Source organism: Folsomia candida, unplaced genomic scaffold (assembly GCF_002217175.1).
Source record: "Folsomia candida strain VU population unplaced genomic scaffold, ASM221717v1 Fcan01_Sc003, whole genome shotgun sequence".
NCBI lineage: Eukaryota > Metazoa > Arthropoda > Collembola > Entomobryomorpha > Isotomidae > Folsomia > Folsomia candida.
This window is the reverse complement of record NW_019091195.1, coordinates 8318328-8341399: the sequence shown is the minus strand read 5'-3', so window position 1 is coordinate 8341399 and position 23072 is coordinate 8318328. Positions and strand designations below refer to the sequence as shown.

The 23072-nt window shown below is 37.0% G+C and overlaps 1 protein-coding gene and 1 long non-coding RNA gene across 3 annotated transcripts in view; both read left to right on the top strand.

The window, feature by feature from the left end:
* The window catches only part of LOC110847912 (rap1 GTPase-activating protein 1), a 122018-nt gene that overhangs the window by 5528 nt on the left and 93418 nt on the right, over positions 1 to 23072 (top strand). The window contains exon 1 of one of the 2 annotated variants that reach the window (XM_022094953.2): positions 12136 to 14340. The exons of the other annotated variant lie outside the window; for it this stretch is intronic. Within the exon in view, the coding sequence (XP_021950645.2) occupies positions 13127 to 14340 (1214 nt within the window). The 5' untranslated portion in view covers positions 12136 to 13126. Of the gene's footprint in view, positions 1 to 12135; positions 14341 to 23072 lie in introns of those variants that run through there. 2 annotated transcript variants of the gene reach the window in all.
* On the top strand, positions 1178 to 8089 carry LOC110847913. Its single transcript, XR_002547712.2, has 3 exons — positions 1178 to 1889; positions 1968 to 2660; positions 6369 to 8089. It is a non-coding gene; the product is annotated as an uncharacterized LOC110847913 (long non-coding RNA).

The following is a 23072-nucleotide window of genomic DNA, read 5'->3' as shown; positions in this document are numbered from 1 at the left end:
TGCCCTTGAAGGTCAGCAAAAGTCACAAAAATGTTATCAAATGTTAAATAACATAAATTTGCCACAAATGTCGAAACATTTCAGATAGATTTTGAACGCTGAACACGAGTATTATACCAGTTTTGACCTACAACACCCCAGGAACGGTGTATAGGAAGTCAGAGGTCACATATGTTGGAACATAGGTTTCAACTGCAATTAAGTGGTTTTGGTCTTTGGTCTTCGTCCTCACGGTCATTAGGTCAAAAATACTCGTGGTGAAATTTTCTTTAAAATGATACGCCACATGAAAATTAAGGTGAAACTTAATTTTGGACCACACTCTCTGGCGCAATGGGGGGTGGACCTATTAATCATATTATCGAACTCGACCGAGAACTAAAAATTAGAAGCACAATGGCGATAACCGCGCTTGACTATGAGTCGTTCTGGAGATATCTGCCCACGGACGGAATGACAGACAGACGAACAAAACGATCACAATAAGCAATTAATAAATTACTTTCCAATTCGACTAAAAACCACCAAATAAACTAAACCCTAAAAAGGAAAGCTTAGATGAGACAAACAAGTGCGATGAAAAGTATTAAATAAATTTTTTCTTCTGTGAATGATATAGAATTTTCATATTTCCAGCATCAGCGCCCCATTTCATTCAATTCACTACCACGTACATAGGTATGCATAATACCATAATTATCAAATTATTCAAACTATTCAAACAAATTATGAAACATTATTCATGGTAAATGGTAAATCATTTAATAATTTTTCTTCTCGCTAAAAATTATGAATCCTTATAAATGTAATCATAGAGTTGATACCGTTCTACTCAATTAACATATGCTTACATAATATCCTTAATTACATATGTACTGATATTATGTATGCATTACGTATGCAGAAATAAGAATAAATCATAATTTGTTAACCTTTGTTAGCATTTGAATATTATTATTTCTTAGTATTAAATAGAATCGTTAGTGTTGTTCGTATGGGAGCTGACCTGCTACGAGCAATTTACTTTCGTTAGCTTAAAATGAAATGGGACGCTGGTGCTGGAAATATGAAAATTCTATATCATTCACAGAAGAAAAAATTTATTTAGTACTTTTCATCGCACTTGTTTGTCTCATCTAAGCTTTCCTTTTTAGGGTTTAGTTTATCTTCATTCAGCAGACCATAGCCGAGCTTGGCATAGCCGAGTAGATCTACCTGTCGTATTCTGTCCTGATATACCAAATCTTAAATTGCACTCACATGCTTTCTATTATGTGTTGTGACTTTTAAATTATACGCATGATATGATTTTCTGGTCATATGCACAATCTAAAATATTGAGCCTAAGGCCTCACTTTATATTAACTCTAACTGAGAAGGCTTTACCTCAGATCCACAAATGCAAATGAATAGCATTCAAGCCAAAGTGATCATTGTCCCAGTAAAACGGACGTTGTTGAATTTATTTCCCGACTTTACGACCAGGACAGAGATCCTCCGAAGAAGTGCATATGTAGAAGCAGTAAACGGAAGTCGGTTTATTTGGCCAACGCAACCGCGTCAGACAACCTGGGAACGAAGAGCAGCAGCATCACGCAAGAGGAAAAGTTGGGACCAGGCAAAGTCATCCCGGGATCTGGGATGTACGTTGTAACTTATGGCTGGTCGTTACCACCACTGAACTCGCCGGATGCTGAATGAAACGAAGAGTGAAAGTGAGAAGAAAGTGAGCGTGTGCAAATACCCATCACACTGCCCATGAAACCAGCGACGCACTTCGCTACCATTTCAGCTCACATGAAGAAAGCAGCATAACCATTTGGGCGAAAAAAATATTCTGGACAGAGTAGAAAGAAAGTATGGGCGTCTTATATCACATACGCATACCGGTACACACATAAATAAATAAGTGGTAAAGTTTTGATCTTTTCTTCATCTAATTGCATTATAAAATCTCTTTAATCCAGCACCCAACATAAAAAAGGAATGAATTAAAACCATATCCGTCATGCATCCCTGACTTTTGTGTTATTAGATTGCTTCTTCCTCTTAAACTGGCAATGATTCAATTTGGATATAACACCACATCCACATCGTCGTAATAATAAGTAATTTAAATATACCAATTTTTGGGTTGCTCAAGTTTATGTACACGATTACTGCTCCCATAAACCGCCTTGTAATAAGAGATAAATAAACCAAAACCGCAGTGCCTGTGGTTGTTCTCTTTTCTGAATTACCACTGAACTACCAAGGATAAGGCCACACAGCGACAAAACCAGAGTTTTAAGAAGTAATAGGAGAGAAAGGAAGGATTCGTTCAGCGAATACTCCACTTTTTCATATAGCGTAATACATATACGAAGCATAGCATTACATCACATCGCATTTCCAGCCTTTTCAGTGGGAAGCAATATCGGGAGTGAATAAAAGCAGCTCCATCAGAGAAGAAGAGCGAGGCGAAGGGCGAGTCGATACGAGCGAACTGCTCAGTCTCAATCCAACCAGCTCCACTGCAAACACACCTTGCTTCCACTTCCCAACAGTGTGCAATTCAATCCTGCAGTTGCTAAAATACACTTAATTTGACAATCCATTCATTCATTCATTCCATCTCATCGCCAAAGAAGACGCCGCTTTTCAAAGCAGTATTGACACTGGTAAGTTCAACTTGGTAGCTTAGTCTTTGCCCAATAAAAAGCTATAAACGTAGATGCAATTACAAGTCGGGCTTTACGTGCTGTGTGTGCTGTGGGATGGTTTTAATATTTGTCCTTGGATTAAGTACAGCTTTAAGCATGATTATGGGCATAATGTGTGTTAGTGTTAGCTATTATGACACGTTGCCTAAATGAGACTTGCTTTATTTACCTGCTTCTTGGAATGAGATGTGGTCATCTTCCAATTAAAGAGCAGTTGCTGATGCTTGAAGAGTACCTTTGTCGACGTAGATATGTAAAATTTATGCTGATAGTTCATCCTTGAATGAAGCACAAGCAGGCATAAACTTTGAGAAAAGAGTTGATGACGGAATTAAGTATGTATTGAAGTTTTGGTATTTTGCAATTTATAAGCGGTAATGCAACCACTGTTTTTTTATGGGATTCCATTCCTTGGCATTGAGTAGTTATTTCATAACGAGTAATCATCACTAAGTAATTAGCACGGTTGGAGTTGGAACGAGTTTAGCTAGTGCTGTTGCATAATCTCCTTCGCTAATGACTTGACCAAGAGGTTAAAGAGTGCAGTTCCCTACAAACAATTAAACAAGGGATAATTTGTATAAGATCATACAGGACATGCAGATGTACATGTACTGCGATAACGATTCCAGAGTTTCGCATTGCTGGTAAAGTTTTACACGACGAATCGTATCATCTGCTCACGGTAAATTTTCCTTTATCCTTTACTAATCTCCTGTGTAAGGATTTATTTCTCAAGAAATGATAAGATATTAGCCTGTTAGGGGAATTTGGAATGTCCAATTATCAGTACGTTGTAGGTGCATAAACATTCTCTGAACTTGGTCTTGTCAAAATTAAATGGGTTTATGTGTATTGGCTTATGTACATAATTTTGAGAAACGACCACATTTGAGAATAAATGAATAATGAATGTATATACTACTTAGAAATGTAATTTCTAAAGGGAAGATTTCCGTCCATTTGTGAATAATTTCAGAACTGCATATTTTTCCAATAAACGACTCAAATTGTAATGTTTCTTTTCCCATGCCGTCTACTAAGTCAGAAGCAGGCTTGTCACTAAACCATTTTGATCGCATTTTAGCTTTTTGCTATGTACGATAACTCCAGTATGTGGTTGTACATTTTTGATGGATGGGTTGTAGTTTGGGCATTGTTTTTCTTCGCTCATTCGTGTTAAGATACTATATGAACCCTTTGATAATGCAAATAAATTGTGGATATGTCTGCACGCGTGCCGATAAAACAAACTTTACTTTTACGACCCCACTTACATTAGGTTATGTTCCCCTCGAGACCAAGAGATTTGAGGGTTGTCCATCTTTTCATGACTTCGGAAATCTCCAAAATGATATTACATACCGTAACGAGTGAGCCATAAAATGATATTTATAGCCTTTTTGCGTGAAAACAAAATTATTGAATAAATAAATACGGGAAGGATCATCTTGTTTAGGCTGCCACGTACATTCGCTGACTTGTACAGACATCCAAATACACATGCATATGGAAACAACCAGCCTTTCAGTTACATTCACTCATCAGAAGCGGTAATATTGGTACATTAGAGAGAACTGTTAGCATTTTGTCATATGCAGCAAAATTTAGGGTTGAGTGACAGGAGAGGAAATATTGTTTTGTTTCGGGCAAATTTATTAAAATATGCGAAAGTCATGCGAAGGATCATTTGGAAATCATTTTTCATGAAAATGACATCGACATGACTTCACTTTCAGCCTCTGTGTCATTTAACAGCACGTTATTAGATAGCATAAATATGCGTTAGAGGAGCTGGGCTGATATGAACTATGAAGTAGCAATACTGGTAGTGGATCTGTAGCTCATATCTCTGATGTTACCTCCTACGAAGGAAAGAGTATATTTAACTAGGGAGTTCCTCATGGGAGTAAAAGTGGCATTTGCTTTATTAACTATCTATGCATCTCAAAGTCTCTGCGGACATCTGCGTGGGCGGATTCTCATTTTTCTTTAGATATTCCATACAAGAGATAAATTGGCCCTGCCCAGCAAACAACACGATGAATTTGTATAGAATCGAATTCCAACAATTTTTTTTATTTGAATATGAGTTTAGTCTTGATAAATCAAGTCAAATTTGGCCGCAACTTCAGCTAATACAGCTAACCTGACTTCTTGCTCAACGGTTATGAAAGCATAAAAATGAGTCATACTAATCTTCAACAAAACTCTTTTATTTTAGGTCGTATTTTGCCATCTCCTAATCTTAGTTTTGAATTTCTTTCCTTTCAACCTGGTGCTGGACAACATTTCTGGAAATTCTTTACATGTTTTTACATGTAGTCTAAATGGTAGCAAGCAAATGGTTCAGGTTTGGATTTGCAAAAGGTTCATTAATTTTTATGCTTGAGAACTTCAGAAAAATAAAAAGTTTGTTTGAGTATGTTCATTTACATTCCAAATTTAAAACCCTTCGTTGGTTAAAATGTCATTCGGAATGCAGTAAAATCTTGTATTTGTGTGTACATAGCAGTGAAATGTTAGATGTTTCAACTTTACAACCAACCATTGGAGTTGGGAGATCGGGTTAATGGTTAATTGTCCTTTTAGCATATGTATGCATGTAACATCCCCTATTTAAATATGTTGGGGTCCTGACTGAAACCGCAAATGTCACCTCACTCGTCAATACGTACTAACATTTATGCTGAACAAAGGAAATTTGTGCAGATTGAACTTCATAATAAATACTCCCACTAAAAAGAGGAAGTTGACATTAAAAGGCCACACTGCATGTACATAAAATCCTAACATAAACATGCAATGCAGGAATTTACGGGCCAGTGGATTAGTCAACCTTTTCGAGATCAACGTTCAGTACATTCTAGAATCTTGTACTTGTAAAATGTTTTGTCGGTCGTGGATTAAAGGGGGATTATTTGGAGAAGAATTATTTTGGGAGAGAATTTCCTCAGACGACTTTTTGGGGAATCCCTTTCATAATAGGAATTCAGGCTCCGGTCCAAAAGTTGTAGTGGGAATTAGGCGTTCCTGGCCATTGGGTATTTCGATGCTTTGTCAAAGAGTGGACAGCACACCGTTGTAAAAAAAGAGCAGACGTTGGGAAATTTGAGGCATGCTTGAGTGTACTGGAGAACAAGTTCATGGCAAAAAGGAAGTCATAAAATTTCTTGTACGAAGAAAGAGAATTGGTTAACTCCGCATCCGACTTCATAATGTTATTGTGCGAGGATTTAGGTCTGCGCATTGCAAACTTCGGATCCGGAATAAATCCAACGGATCGTCAAAATCATCAGGAAGTTTGGCACCGGGTTCTCATTGTTTGTGTTTATGTACCTTGTTTTAATGTATGTAAATAACTCCGATTAACTCATCAGTCCTTCCGCCCTAGCTTAATGAATGAATAATTATTCAGCGATCAAAAGTCAGTGGTCGTGTGTTGACATACTACATACACAATAAAAAACAAAATTTTCTATGCTTTTGCACTTGTAATTTTCATTGAATGCTTTCTGCCTGTGATGATCTTATACTTAATTATATTTGCATATGTCAAATTCCTGTAATGCTTTCATTTAAATTCTATTCTATGTGTACATATGCATGTGCAAAATTGAATTCATGTATCATGGGTAAAGTCTTAATTGTTTCCGACTTTTGTAGAGAAATTGAATCGGATTCGCAATGGCACACCCAAGCACTCAGCTCGCAGCCAACAGTCCCAAAAAGACACCACAGTCAACCCCAGCAAAGACTTCTGGCACGAACCCATCCGAAGAAGTCGCGATCGACGACTCAAATAAAGCCACGACGGCGTCAGAGGCGACCGTGTCCAGTCTTGGGAACATTCAATTCCCAATGATCATTCCAATTATACAAAGATTCGGATGTCTTCGAATCTTTCGATTTTCTTCGCTCCTACTTGGCATGCATTGTTAATCTCGAAATAATGACGTCATATTCGATTTTTGAATTTCTAGAATTCTCATCGGAAATTGTAAACGAGTGCTACCATGCAAAACAAATGGTCAACTTTAAGAAATCACGCAAAATTCAAGACCACAATCGTCGTTTCTTCAGCAGTATTTTTAGAGGGACTAATTGTAAATATCATAATAAATTGTTTGTAAACTAGAAACAAACTTTTAGAAACATGTTGAAATTAGAATGTATACGTTGTGATGTTTCCCAGTTTTACATGTGACAATGAAATGGCTATACTTTCCTTAATTTACATATGTACTGTTTCAATATGATTTAATTTGGTAATGTTGGTGTATCAATTTCTGTGCATTATTATTTGTACTCTTATCATTGCCCTAGTGCCATACATAGACCTTGATTATTATTGTTAGTATATTGCAACAGAAGGATCGAGATCAATTGAATTGTCTAATTAATCATAATTCTTTATTATTCCGAAAACAATGGTTTGTAATTTAAGGCCAAATTTAACAAAACTACTGTAGCTCAAGTACGTAGTTTTGTTTTGCCTAGATTTTGATCCGTAAAGTTTTAAGAAATTGTGTCAATTCCATCGAGTTAATATGTAGAACTGCACAAATTACCATGAACATTTCGAATTTTGACATCCAATCAATCAATCATCAAATAATCTAGTCAATGATTGTAACGAATTAACTGTTTCACTATCTTTCTCTGAAATCCAGCAATATTCTCATCGTATACAATATAACATTACAATAGCTCCATAGCCTTAAACAAATGAATTTCTGAGAGTTCAAATTTTGTGTTACAAGAGCACATCAATCAATGAAACGGATCCAGAAGGTTAACAATAATTTCCAACACGTCCAATGCAGTAGATGACACAATTACATTTTATAGGAGTTTCTCTCACAAATTCGAAAAATCGGGTCATTGACAACGTTCTTATTCAGAGATGAATAATAAAATATTTTATACTTTTGAAAAAGCTTTTATTTGTACATTTGAAATGATCAAGTTTTTCTTCCATGAGTATATCAAAAGTGACATTGACACATGGGTGACGTGTACAAAGTTGTGTTTTTGCGTGCAAATGGTGGGTGAGATCCCGACACCGATAATCTTGTAAAGATTAGAAAGTATGTACATATAAACATAAATATGTGGTCCCTCTGTTTAACCCATGGTGCGTGAATATCTTTGTAGTAATACAAGTTGGCGTGCAAAGTGAGTCTGTCGATAATTTATAATCTTATGTTAATTGTTGTGTTCGTAAACCTGTCGTCAAATCAGCACTCACTTTTGCTCATTTGACATCCTAGCCATCCTCGGTCTATGGAAAGTGGTTTTTGTGTATTTATTAGTGTTTCACAATGGTCAATGGTGTCGAGTCGAGCTAAATAAACGGAATAGTTTACGGGTTAATATTTAAATTATATTGGTCATTGTTGATCATTAAATAAGCATTGTAACTTTGCATAAATATTTAACTGCAGCCACACACATGCATAAATACATGAATCGTGAGTGAAAAATTTAGTAAACCTTTTGTCAATATTAAGTATTATTTAGCCTCTTACTACGCTTGAAATACTATTAATTTATAGATTTATGATTTACTTATGCACGTGCACATCTTGTATGTATTTACTTGCGTTACATATTTAGCTTTCATTAATTTAAGTTCATATTCAATGTCGCAGAGTTTCAATTATAATGCAACTTAATCTGGTAGCCCTCGGTAAACCTCGTCCATTGGATGTACCAGATAATACCCAAGTACATACATACATACATATTTCATTTCACTGCATGAGTGCATGCCTACATTTACACATAGATGAAAGGGATGAATGAAGACCAACAACGGGTTGAATTGCAGATCAACTCCTTCTTCCGAGCTCTCATTCTTTTCTAACACGCAGAGGTTTATTTGTGATGACCAACAGTACGACCACTGAATGCTCTATGAAGTGGCAGTTGCTTTCATTTTATTGGTAAAAATGCATTAAAAATCATTGATTTCTCTGAAGGGCAGCACAGCACCACATATGCATTTGTGCACACACGGTCGCCGCTGGTCTGTCTGTTGTTGTCGTACAAATAAAGAACTCTTTCAAACGCGTTGATGGCAATAAATTCTACATTCCAAAAATCAGGAAATTCCACTCTTTGCAGTTTTGTCGCTTATTCAAGTTTGATATCCGTGTAGTTTATCTTTAGCCAGGAGAGGAGATTACCAACCATTCATCCCAGAGTTAGTGCATCATGAATTGAACCCTTCTCATAAAAAGTTGATTGCGAAGATGAGGTTGGCCTTCGTTCCCTCCGAACAAAAGCTTGTATCCCTTTCGAGAGGACAATGTCATTAATCGTATTTTGGGTTGGTTGCTTTCCAACGTTTGACAGAATTAGCCAAGCACTAAAATCTCGACGAACAACGGTTGTATAATAGCAATACATGCAATTGAATCCTTATACTCTTATATCACAACATTTAAACTGAACTAAAGTATATGCGTATCTATATCTGTATATAAACAGCGCAATGATGGAATAAACGATTCCCTGATTATTGTTTCTTGTCAATCTGTCAAATTAACAAAAATCGTTAGTTCCAAAAAACTGTCACATTTCCTTACTTTTACCTCGTACACATGAGTGCGTTAAAACTTTTCTGCATTTGTTGGACATGTGAAGGATCAAAACTCCATTATCGTCGTGCAATTGAGCTTGAATCTAGTAATCCCTTCGCAATACCTTTGATAAGCCATTCTGTTCGGTAGCCCGTATAAAAAATGAATTAGCATGTTGTATGTATAAACGATTATTTGCTCTGCAAGTAGAAATATATATTATCGACTGACAGTCCTGGACTGGATACACGCTCTTCTGCTACATTGACTGAGGGAATCAGAAATTCCATCAGAAATTAAAAAACCGTAATTTTACTCATCAGAACACTGGAGAAAAGGCAAATCCATTGCAATGAGGGATTTGGTCATTAATTTTCCGGCGTCCCGTTCATTCTAATGGTACTACATATTTACAGATACATAATAATGTGTATGCATATTATACATTGCATAATAGAACTGTATAAAAGGAGAGTTGGATTCACTGATTCGAAATTTTTGGTGGCGGTTATCCAGCTCAGACTCAGACTCCTCCCTCCACTCACTATCACCTTCCACTCTAAAGTGCGTGTTTATTTCACCCACAATTTTCGTGTGGCGGACACAATTCGATTTGAATGTGGATTCAGTGAATCGGACTCTACTTTTAATAGTCTGTATGCATTCATTATTATGTACCACCCATATGTAGACACACATGATATGCTTATGTATGTGCCGATTGGCTGAATGAATTTTTCCTTTGGATAACCAAAACAACCCGATGAATCTTCATGCCGAAAATGCATATCCATGAAAATGGGCATCTGTGTGGATACGGAATGCTAAAACTGAATTGATTTTAATGACCTGCATTCAGGATTGAATTCAATACGGGTATCGCACTTTCATATTCAATTCAAAAATCAGATCCAGATAGAAATGGGAGTTCAAAATTAATGGGGCGTAACATTTTGGAGCGAAATTGTAGATTCACCTTGTCTATGTAAAATTAAACCAGTATATGCAGTAGAATTGCACGCAATGTAACATTTCATTGTTTGTCCTGTGTTTTATTAAGTGCTAAAAAAGTTAATCCTTCTGGTATTTCGCTGTGAAATTCGCGTTATAGAATTCCTTGAAATTTATCCATTCTCCAATATTTTCATGCATATTTTCTGCGCTTTAAAGAACTCTTGAATCATTGAATGGAATGTTTAACCTACAACTTCAGCCTACGGGTCAGATTAGAAAGATATGCAATGTTTACCGAGATTTAAATTAACTCGAGTCTCGGAAGCCAAATCTGCGGTGGGAGTAAATAAGTAATGGATTATTTCCCTTGTTGCTGACACATTGGTTAAGTTTAAGTAGCACTATGTCTTAGGATGTATATATTTACGGAAACATTGCAGATCCAGCTGCAAACTTGAATACGGGTGACGACGGAAATATCGTGCTTTCATCTCTAAAGTCGCGTTTATTTAAGTCAAGTTTATTGCAAAGCGAGCAATAAGTACACAACATAAAAGAAACCGGAAGTATATTCTTGGCCAAAATCCGTTCATCCGTTTATTTGGTTCATTTCCACAAAAATAAAAAATAAAGTTTTCTTTAAGCTTCTGAAGAAATGCGCAACCCCCTCATACAGTAGTTGATATAAAGTAACTTTGTTGCTCGTAAACGAAATGGACAATTGTGCACATTTTTCAATAATTCCATTTCAAACTTTTGTTGAACGAAATGACTCGGAACGACGACATGTGTGTAGAACGTAATTTGTACCTCATGTATAATAAATTCAACTCTTTTCCTCCATTAGAATTTAAAATACAAAGAAAGGGTTAGAAAATAAAAAAATCTATAAAGTGTCAATGACTTCTAGGCAATTAATTTTGTGGGACATCAAAGCGGTGACAAAAACGACACAACTTCAATTTTATGTCCAGCAACATGAACATTATTATTGTCCATCTCTAAAGGTCTCGCATATGTGGATCATGGCGTTAAAATAACCTCGCCAGTCAAACCAACTCTTATGCATTATCACTATTATTATACCTTTTGAATGGCTCTCTGAACTGGTGAGCATCCCAATTCCTTCCTTCCTGAGTGCAAGGTCCCACTGGGATGAGAATGGCTGTTTAGGTACGTGTTCGTTTATAGCGTTGGAGAATGGGACCTCATTCATGCCAACACATAAATAAATCCTCTGCTAAAGTTACATAATGAAAAAGTGGATGAATGAGATGGAAGGCACGGGACAACGGAGGGTTACTGAAAAATATGTATGCTGGTGCATGAACCAGGTTTCAAACGAACGTGGAGTTTAGATACATCTGCTTTTTATTCAGTTCTTCTTTGACTCCCCGTATGTCAGGATTCATGGCCTCCTCTGCACCCAAAAACACACAGAAAACAACATTTACCTCGTGTAATGAGTCGTCTCCTTAAGAAAATAAGCACCAGTATTATATGTACCAACCCTGGAAATTGAAGTCTCACTTTATCAGTCACCTGCTGCTACAGTGTCGCGTCAGTGAATTGGCCGGCCCTTTCCTTTTCTTCTGCCATCCATTTACTACTCGCTCCTCTTGTAGTAAATGAAAAAAAAAGTGAAAAGTGTCATCTTCATCTTTCGGGGTCACTTGGTGCCAAAATCCTTTTGATGTTAATGGGTTTGAAGTAATAACAGAAAGTGGTTATTTATCATATTTTTAAAACAAGGATTTTTTAAATAATTGCAAATTACTCTAAAGTGGTGGTGATGGTTTAGTGACCGACTTGACTTGTGACCAGTAAATTTGCAATATCTTCAAATGTCGTGGCACTCGTTTTATAGTTTACATGATTTTTTTTATTTTATGCAAATTTTAACTGAGAGAAGAAACTCAATATATTGGAATCACGAACAATCATTCGAGTTGAATTTTAATTCCCGTAATCAAGTTGAGATTTATTAAGCGGTGGAGTAATTGCCAACCATCAAATTAAATAAGAATCTTAAGTATTCCGAGAAGACGAGCGAGAGTGAGGCAGAGAGAGCATACAAACGTACGCATGATAGTGAGCAATTTAATCTTTAGCCATTTCCTCTGGGGAAATTCTAAACCTGCCAAAGAGATGAGTGGGTTCTGACTTTGGGAAGAATGCTGAATTTTAAAATGCATAATTTAATAAAAAAGATTAAAAAGTGTTTCTTTCATTGCTCTCGGCGGGGGATCATTTAAAACCAATCCTTAAGCCCATTACCTTTGTGAAAACAAGACAGAGTGCACATTCAAAATTTCAAAGTTGTACATACACGATCTTTAATTGAATTAAATTAAAGTATCCAACAAACTAATCAAACGAGTTGCCACTACTAACTAAGTCACAAATTCAGGTAAAGGAGTGAGTAGTTAGCATAGTGCCTATCTGCATACATGCAAAACTTGCAATTACTTCCTTAAAAATATTGCAACTTGTGTACACACTCATATTTTCAAAACAATTGGTCCGAGTTGCATCTATGTATGTGCATACATCCTGCAGTTTCAGTATGCTTTGGTCAGATAAAATCTCAACAGCTCCTTGTTCCACGCACATACTTGTGATCAAGCTCCATGTAAATAATCGTACAAAGTGCACAGAAATAGTTATTGTGACGTAACACATTGTGAAAACGGACTTTCTGTACAAAACTATAAAACTATATTATTTGTGTGCTGTGGGTGTCATTGAAAAGTCCTGCAATTATTTTTATTTGCCTCATTGGAGAAGAATTTACGATCCCACAGGAGAGAGAATTTATCACACCTATCGTGTTAATGGAGGTGACAGAATATTCAAATTCAGATACAAACGGATAAAGTCACAATGAATTCTAATCGACGTCAGTCAACCGGTCTGCACCGATTCTTATCTGTGGGACATGGTGAGAATGGGTCTCTATATTTTAACGAAGAGGAAGACGTGGAGTACAATCCAGTCAATGAGATTCAAGTGGATGGTCCCATGGAAGAGGATAACGAAGCTTATGCCGTTCATAAAACACGATCGTACAGCTTCAGCCAATCCAGTGGTACGAATCGTCCCTGTACTTCGACGCCAATTAATCGTGCAATATCTCAACAGAACAATCAACTCTACCCAAATCGAAGACCCAGTTTGAACAATACCTTCAGGCGACTTTTACCGAAAATGAACTCGAGTAATTCAGATTCCTCCCAGCTTTCGCATAAAATATGTCGCTACGCCGAGTCGCCAGAATGTTCTCGTGTGACCTTTCGGAACAATAACTCTGAGATTTCTCCCATCGCACCGAGATGTAGATCAAATTCTCTAAAATGCTCCGTGGTGGAGCTCAAGTCTCCACGGAAGAGCAAAGACTTTCTCCACCGACTCAACTGCACAAGTAGTTGTAGTGAGGATAGAGATTTCATGTTTATAAGCAATCAGCCCGACCCCACTGTTCAGAATGACGTGAAAATCGCCACCCACAGCCTCCAACACCTTTCTTCTTCCCCCATCGTATCCAATAAAACATGCGTCAACAATAATAAATTGGTTTTCAACCATCGCAATAACGCTGGTACTGCACGTGATGATCCTGTGATTTCGTCACCACCTTGTACCCCATTATTTGCACGTCGCGAATCACCCCCTCGGGTCAACTTCTTGATTGCCAAAAGCCAGACTACGAGTTCGGTTGGATGTGACAGGTTGGCAGGTGTGACGAGACGTCCTTCCGACTTTCCTAAAACTAATTTTCATCTGTTTGGCTACCGTGGTGGACGGAAAAGTGTGGGTGAAATCCTGACAGCTGCAACATCTTCATCCGTAACATCAACGCCGATTCAAACCCACAGAAAAAACAGGTTCGGTTCAGTGCCTAGCATCCAATTTCACTATGCTGAGGATGAAGAGGAGATTGAGACGAGACGGCAACCAAGTAGCACAATCAGTACTCCAGCCACTCCCGACTTGGGAAAAAATAGGACTCCTGGAAACTTTATGCGACGTTCAGCCACAATTGCCTTTAGTAAAGGGAGAAAGCTAAGCGGATTACTTGGATATTCTCTTCCACGCAGGTAGGACCCATTTCTTAATTTACCCTTTCTCTTGACCTAAACTAAGAGTTAGCATTGTTGATATGGAAGATCTAAAAGAAAATGCACGAGCTTTCACCCACGCACTCGTTGACTGGGCACATGTCAGCTTAAGATTCGATCACAACAACAATACAATAAGACATAATTAGCTGTAACGTAGCCAATCCTGATTTCAAGTTTCTAGCAACAATGTTTAGCCACTCATGCAAGCATAGTCTTGTAATTGGTAAAAATCTGATTGAACAAAATAATGGGAACTGGGTCACATACATGAAAGAAAGTCCAAAGAATCGACTTTGCTGGCCTGACTTTCCTTTTATAACGATCTCAATTATAAATAGAATAGAAATAAATATTACGTGTTGGGCAAATAAGTGATACATTGACCAAAACCTTTTCTTAAGGGATTACTGTCTAGTGAAATATCGTGCATAAAAAATAGCCGCATATGTATGCAACAATATTATCTAAATAAAACCAACCAACGGCTATTTGGAGAAATTACTTAGAAGCAATTCAGGTCGTGGTGGAAGTATTTAACACGCAAAAGAATAATTTTATGCACAGTGATCTTTACATTGTAAGCTTATCGTATGCGTAAGACCCCTTCCATTCAAGCCCATTGTTTTGCTCCTTAACTTTTCTTTCCCTTATCTGATTCCAACAGTACTCAGGATGCTTTGAGTCCCTCAATGAATGCAGGCCAGGTCCTTCCTTAAGTACTTTTGCTAATGACTCTATTTGCATTAGAATCCTCTGTTATTACTGTCTTGCATGCATGCATGCAACCCTTTTATTTGTCCCCTCTTTCTCTCACATTGTCTCAAAAATCAACATTCATTTCATATCCCGTACAAAATCTGATCAGTGCTCTGCATAGTCTTTTACGTACTTTTATTCAACCCCGAACTGGGGAATTAAGCTTCATGCATGCTCACATTGTTGCTAAATAGTAAAAATATCCAACTATTTATGAACAAATCGGTTTCTTTTCCTCTCTCACGAATGCACGGCTTAAAAGAATCTTATCATGCTTCGGGAAGTACCAAAGTGAAGTAGCCATCTTAAAAGGAGTCATTCAAATGAATATAAATTGGTGTTGACTCGAGAGTGTACCCAATGTCAAGGAATCTGTCCGTAGTAATTATTATGGATAGCTCACTTCACCGTTTAATTCTCATCAACACATCACATCCGATCTCAGGTTGCCTATGAATGCATAACAGGGTTCGTCTGGAATTACAATCATCAATGCAATGAGGCACAAAAGTTAACTGCTCGTTAACCACTACTGCTCGCTTCCTGGATCGATTTTGCAAAGGCACAAATGCAAATCTGTGCATACATATATAAATATTAAGTTGAGCAAGATTCCGCAGGTAGCATTAATTGTATGTAAAAAATAACATTGCTACTAAATACGTACCGAATTGAAAATGCGTTGTGTTACTTACAACTTCTAAGTATTCATGTGTAGAGCATGGAAAGATTTCCTTCCCTTTGAAAATATTTTTTTACTCGACAATTAAAATGAAAGCTTGACCGTTACATATTGGATTTCAAAATGTCTTTAATGCTCAAAACGCATTAGCATAAAGGAAGGAGATACAATAAGCACCACCAGTTGCACAAAGCCAATTTTTTAAATCGTCCAATTCTTGATTCAATTGCAATCAACGGTGGAATACGGAACGATTACATTCCGTATTCTACATAAGCAATAAAGAAAGAATGCTGTCGAGTGACAAAAGATGTGTCGATTTTTATCATTGTGAATGAAGAACAAGCACTTTTGGTCTTTAATACGTTTATGTACTTTCCCACATTTCATTCGAGTGATTGTAATTTTTTAATTAGTTGTTTGTGTTGCGAAACGGTGAATAGAACTGCTGGATGTAAGCAAGTGAGTGAGTCTGCTTTTTTGTACCCGTATTCTTGTATCCAGCAGAGAAAACAGGTTTTTACTACTTCGGAAAAGTTCCGTAATAAATTTTTAGGTTTTGTAACGATGATTAATGTGAAAGTCTCATGGGTTCATATGTGTACGTATGTATGTATGTATAAGAGCTGTGAAGATGACGTTGTGACATCACCGCTGGTCCGTGATGTAACAAAATACCATATTTACCGTCAGTCCATGGGAAAGAAAGTCTCCTCCAGCAGATCCGACAAGTCCGGCTGGGTTGCAGAGAGAGTGGTGCAATTTAATATTCTTGAAAGGCCAGAGTTGTTGATTGGACGGAGAGAGGACGGCGAGATGAGGAAAACTAATAGTCCTCAGAAATAAAATCTACATAAATAGGAGACATTCGCATCCCGACTAGCTCAGGAGGATGAACAAAGAGAAACCAGTTTTGCTTTCTTTAGATCGAGACGTATTCCTCAATTTATCCAGTTTCACATTGTGCAACTCCAACTTATTCACCGTCATTTTTATTCTTCACAACAAAGGGTCAGCTCTTGGCTCTTTTACTATCTCATTCAATGAGCTTTGTAACACTTTGCGTAATAAACGACCATGGTTGATCATAATCTTTCTCTTTTATTCAGAAAATTTTTATCAATTAAGTCTTCTATATCAATAAGGAAAATGGTGTTCTTCAGAGTTCTCAGAGTGGTGAGGGTCCTCTATCTTTTGTACATATATTTGGCAATCAAGACAGACAGACGCGCATTCTAGTTATCGGTTATGGGAATTGATTATGGAAAAAAACCTTGCGAAACGTTAGTTGTTTGGCGTGGCGGTTGATAAATTGAATTACACTGCAGGAGATAAGCTGAAATGCAATACATAGCTTTGAATTTTGCGTCAAAGGGTGCGCACTACTTTTTATATCAATGCATGTCTTGTGCCTGATAAACTTTGTAATATACATACGACTCAGAATCTGTTGTATTATAAGAACTTTGTTATATTTCATCATTCAAAAGCAATCTAAATATCTTATCCGTGGCCGGATGCGCAGAGTGATGTCACTTTTCGTAATGTTCCAAGTTTTTGTCTGTATGGTAGGTGCAAGAAAATTAAATGATAAAATTCCTGTCGATGCATTACACTGTAGAGTTACAAATATTACAGACAATTAGTTGATACGGAACTTAATAAAAGTTCTTAAAAATTTGATTCCATCAAGTGGAAAGTAAATACGTGTATATGTAAAACCACATAAACCGGCTTGTAAACCAGCAAGATTGCCACCCTTATACGGTAAGCAAACTCGGGATTGATCCTACAGACTTATTGTAACCGACATTCCAGTAGTAGTGGAATTTGAAGCAGGATCAATTGTGGGGTGAGGCTTACAAAGAGCAGGGATCCAAACACGAAAGCACCCACCCTTCCATTTGTGCCTGGGTGACAGAACTGTGACAAATACGACGGATTCATAAGCATAAGCTGCTTTTGTCAATCACACTTATTATTACGTTGTCTCCTTTTATCTTCCTCGTTTTATGACAGGGTGTGCTCAGTAAATCCGATTGTTCACACGATATGAAATAATGCTCAGAGGGCGAATTAACGCATAGTAGTAGTCGTCCAATAATAGAGTGAACGGTTCCTGGATTGAGTTTGATGATCCATCGGTGTATTGATGAAAGCCCCTCAACTATTTTCCACACACGCTTCATTTTAACAGCATGGCAGCATCGCACCCATCCGTCTGTGCTGTCTCCCATGCACAATGAATTTCCTACTTTATTATCTTAACCACCAACGTTAAAATTTGTACCAGGACGAGCTGAAATAATAGAAACATGTCATAAGTTAGTGGCGAAATGTCGTAAATGTCATCCGCCTTGTTTTTCGCCAAAGAGATTTGCCGTTGAAACGAAATTTTACAAAGGACGGATTCTGTAGAGCAAGTTTACATTTTGATATCTCTCCTTCCACAACAATATCTGACGATCAGGCACAAGCCTTTTGCCAGAAGGGTACCGTCGATGTCTCTTAAATTATCAGCGTGAATAAACGTAAAGAGTGGAAGTATGTAATGACGACCTATTCAGGGCACGTTCCGGGTGACTGACATTTAATTATTGCAAAATACACAGAACGTGCAACTACATAGAATTAAATGTGGGACGTTGAGCGGAAGGGCAAGTAAGTAGCATTGGGTATGGATAAGGAAAGCAAGTATAACCCGGTAGGATTGTAATTTCGGTGCACTCCATTTATGTGATTCAACGTAAATCTCATCAGATATAGCAAACTATTTATAGCGCGAGGAATTTTATTTTATGACGAGTCACCCTACGTCGACTCATGTTGGTTGGTGGTGGTGAACTCGAAACCAATGTTTGAGAGTGAATGGAATCCGTGCGTGATCCAGTTCATTGTTGGAATCCGGGAGGGCTGACGATGAGGGCCACCGGGCAATGCAATGATATGGAATTTTCACAAGTGCGGCACACGCGAGTATTAAATAATGCACATGAATGCGGGGTGTGGGGAGTCTAGGGGCCGATTGCATAAAAATGAATGAAACTATTGGAGTATGAAAAGCTATATATGTTAATTGTGCTTTCTGGAGTGAGGCACTCTCTCAATTGACCTGCGGATAAAGGACTTGACATGAGAGACAGTTTGTTCATATATCAACTCCATTGTTTCTTACGTGTACAAAATGCAAACATTTAAACAACCCTTCCTTCCCGTCTTTTGTGTGCCGAGCCTGCTGCTGAGGATGACAAAAGCCGGCCAGTAAGTGCCCTTTGGACTGACAACACAACTTTGAAATATTTTGTAATCTATGCATTTAAAATCATTAGGACTTTGGTGGAGTTGTTAACTAAACTCTTCAATCACTGTTACTTTTTCACTGCTCCCACTTTTTTTCACCTTCTGGATCATCAACAGTCACCACAATCCTCGACGCCTCAATATATTTTGGGATCTGGGTGGGACGGCCGGTTGGGTGGTTGTCGGGGTTTGTCCAGTTGATGAGATTTGCAGACAAAATTTACTCCTTTCTCCACACACTGTCTCATGCATGTTGTTGATGTTGATAACTGACAAAAAAGTTGGCAGTTTAACACCCGTGTCACGAGTGTCGGTTTCACTTTATGAATGACGTTTGTTCATCAGCTCAGCTGCCACTCGACCTGCCTGCATTTCTTTCGTGCGTAATTGAATTAATAAAAAATTATCGTCTGAAATGTGTGTGCGCAGTGTTTTTGGCTGTTATGTCATGTCATGTCGTGCTATTGGGACTGTAAATCAAAAACTTAAAAAGACACCTTTTTCATGTTTCAAGCATAGACCCGATTTTTCACTTGTCACAGAAGAGAGCAGTGCATATGCTGCTGTAAAGGGTTTATGCTTTTCCTAAAGCTTCAAATTATCCGTTGACTTAAATGTTTAAAAAATATGTCGCGGATTGGACACATTCGTTTGTTTGCATCGATATGCATTATTGCATACATTTTTATGTATGCAGTTGCACACGCATCGCTCCTGTGGCTTTATTGAGCAAGGCTGCTTCATGAAAGTAAATAATTTACCAAAATTCCCATATTCTACGAATTTTATTTTGATGATTTTATTCTATACGAAATGAATTAAACCCAATGATATATATATGTGTAACTTGAGATAGATGGAACCTTGAGTTGACTGGTGACAAGAACTTAAAATTAGTCTTATAATATGGTACACTAGTTGCAATACCCAAATATCAAAAATTCTTTTCACATGAGTGCACCCAATTTAGATGAAAATTATAAAAATGTATGTATAACATGATTGTGACTGGCAGATCTTGAAATTTTAGTCCGATGATGATACTTCACCGAGACTGGGACAAGGACAATTACTTATTCAATTATTCTTCAAACACTCACTTTTATACACTTTCAACAATTTTGCTTACAACTGAAACACCTCGTTATTATCAGCGCAACAAAAGAAATTTAATGTAATTTGTACCAGATTGACTTGTACTCATTAGTCCAATATGTTAAAAAATTCTGGGACTTGGAACTGTGGAAATCGGATCTGATGAAGTATTTCAAGCATATGCACCTGCTCATCCATCATTATTTTCCTTGCTGTTAATGGCTGAATTTGTGAAATGAAAAACCTGTCATCGCATCACTTCATCCATGTGAGAGAAGTAGAAATCCATTAAGTACGCTCTATATTCTATCTGTTGTTCAACTCATTGAAATAAGTAGTAGAGAGCGAATGCTTATTTTTACTTACATGTAAAACGCACTGTTTACAACCCATATTGCACGTGATGTGTGTCCATTTATTTACAGTAGCCACCAAATGAGGTAAACAGTACTTTCCACACGTTACATCAAATCTCATTTCATAGTTAACTCTACGCATGCATATCCCCCTGGGCATTTGTTGGTTGATATTTTCATGAGAAAATACATAAGGAAGAGGCAGCGGTTCGAGATTCTGAAGGTTGACGTATTATTTCAGAACAAATGAGTGACGGGGATCTCACAAGGGAACTTGTGTATTTTGAGCTACATGCGGCGGGGGGATGAGACGCATGTCCGGATTACTTGGTGCCCAAAATATCGTATCGGGTAAAACTGGTAAAAGATAATGCACGGTTTTGTGAATCATATGAAAATAATAAAAACCAGTTGGCACATCTCCCAACCTTTTTATCCCTCCATTATTGTCACGAATGGTTGGTGGATATCAAGTTTACTGCTGTTATTCTTAACATTACAAAGCAAATAAACGGAGCGAGTCTGACTAGTAAAAATGCCAATTCAAGAGCGATCACATTTGCTGATACGCTTAAAAAGCATTTCTGCAACAACACATTAAACAAGTTTATACAAGTTGGCTTCGCATCATCATCACATAAAAACTGAATGAATATCACGGTACGCATCTCTTGTCGCTTCTTTGGACAAGACGTAATGTGATTTCTAATGAACGGGGAAAATGCAACAAATGAATGGTTTGCAATAAACAGTGTGTTGAATTGTTTAAATAGAAACATTATACTTAATGGTTACACCTTCAAAACTTTAGAAAGAGTTTTCGTACACGTGTTTTATCTTTCATACAACAATTTAACCACACGATTGCTAAAGTTTTCATTACTTTCATTTTTATACATGTAGACGCCGTTGTCGTAATATAAATAAGTAAAGGGTGGAAATTCGATGTCATAAATTTATCTTGAACCTCTGAAGTCGGCAGATCGTCGTTGTATTTAATCGATCAAATAAATCGTAAGTACCTCAACATGACAATTTTGGAATAACTGCGTGGGCAACTCCAATAAAAAGTAGGTTTTGAGACTGGCTTGATTTTGTTCCGTTTCACCATTAGGTGTTGATGTTGAACATACCTACGCACGTACATACACATGTGTGTGCATATCACGTCATGCATTTTTGTAATCCAATTATTTAACGTTATAATCCGTTAGAGAAGATGAGCTTCATTTAGTTGTAACGGTTCAATTCCTTCACTAATCAACTGTTTCAAAGACCGGTTGGATCGTATGTCCAATTGATCAATCAGCATAGTAATTTGTTTGATAGTCTTTTTTAGTCTGTAAACCACCGGTTAATGCTCATTGAGAAAAAGAAAGAGTGTCAAGCCCACATTCCTACATTCATAAAATCAAATGCAAGTACGGCAGTGCAAGTTAACTTTTCTGCATAATTTATGACAATGTTTATCATTACATTTATGTACATGTTGTCTTACAAAGCACCGATAAAAACCCAGTTATTGCAATCGTAGTTAGGAAATTTGCTACTGTTCTCTACTTTATGCTGAAATATGTAGGTAGCTTTTTTCAATCACAGCCAGTCGTTATCCTCACTTGAATTTAATCCCTGACCTACTGACTGAGCTACTCATTAACTGACTGCATCAAATTTCAAGTAGCATATCCAATTTCGTTTCATCTGCAGGGCTATTGTAACTAAATCAAGCATGTGTCTTAATTGTGTATTTGTACGTTATGAGAATTTTAAATAGTGTGAAGAGGAAACACTGATTTATTTCTTATTAACGACAAAAATTTTATATATCGTATTTTTTACTTATTTAGAATCGAAGTTTTGAATTTATACAATATTCAGTACAAATCGTCATAATTTGAAAAGTAAAAACAAATATAACCTTATCAGCCTATCAAACCCACCTCTAAATATATTTATGCAATTTGCCACAAGTTATGATTCATAACACTGTATTTTTTGACTTTTTACGCTTTTTAACATCATTCAGAATATTCATAAAAGGACTGCACTGGCAGAGCTTTCCAAGTATAAAACTTTTATATGTCATCTTAATTTAGAAAATTTGTTTGCACAGAAAAAAATTCCGTGGGCTAGTTGAATTTTGTAATTCACAAATTTTTATAAATTCAGCCATCTCAGAAGTATTTTTAATGCGCATCGAGTCGACATATTCTTATTGGGTACAATATTAGTTAAAATATTGATTTATTTAGTCGCACACAATGTAACAGTTCGTCTCATTCATCACCTCGACAGTCACTCACTCAATTGTGTATGTTGGACTTAATTTGACATAACCATAACCATGAGAACGCAGAGAAAGCAGCGGAGTCAATGCATAATAAACCTGTATGATAAATCGTCTCTGAAAGTTACAATTTTAAAGTTTTTGTACGTTTAGCACATTAATATCTTTAATGATGTTGTTAAATTGACACCTCTCGTATGATTTCCTGATTTCTCATCATTTGTATTCAGGC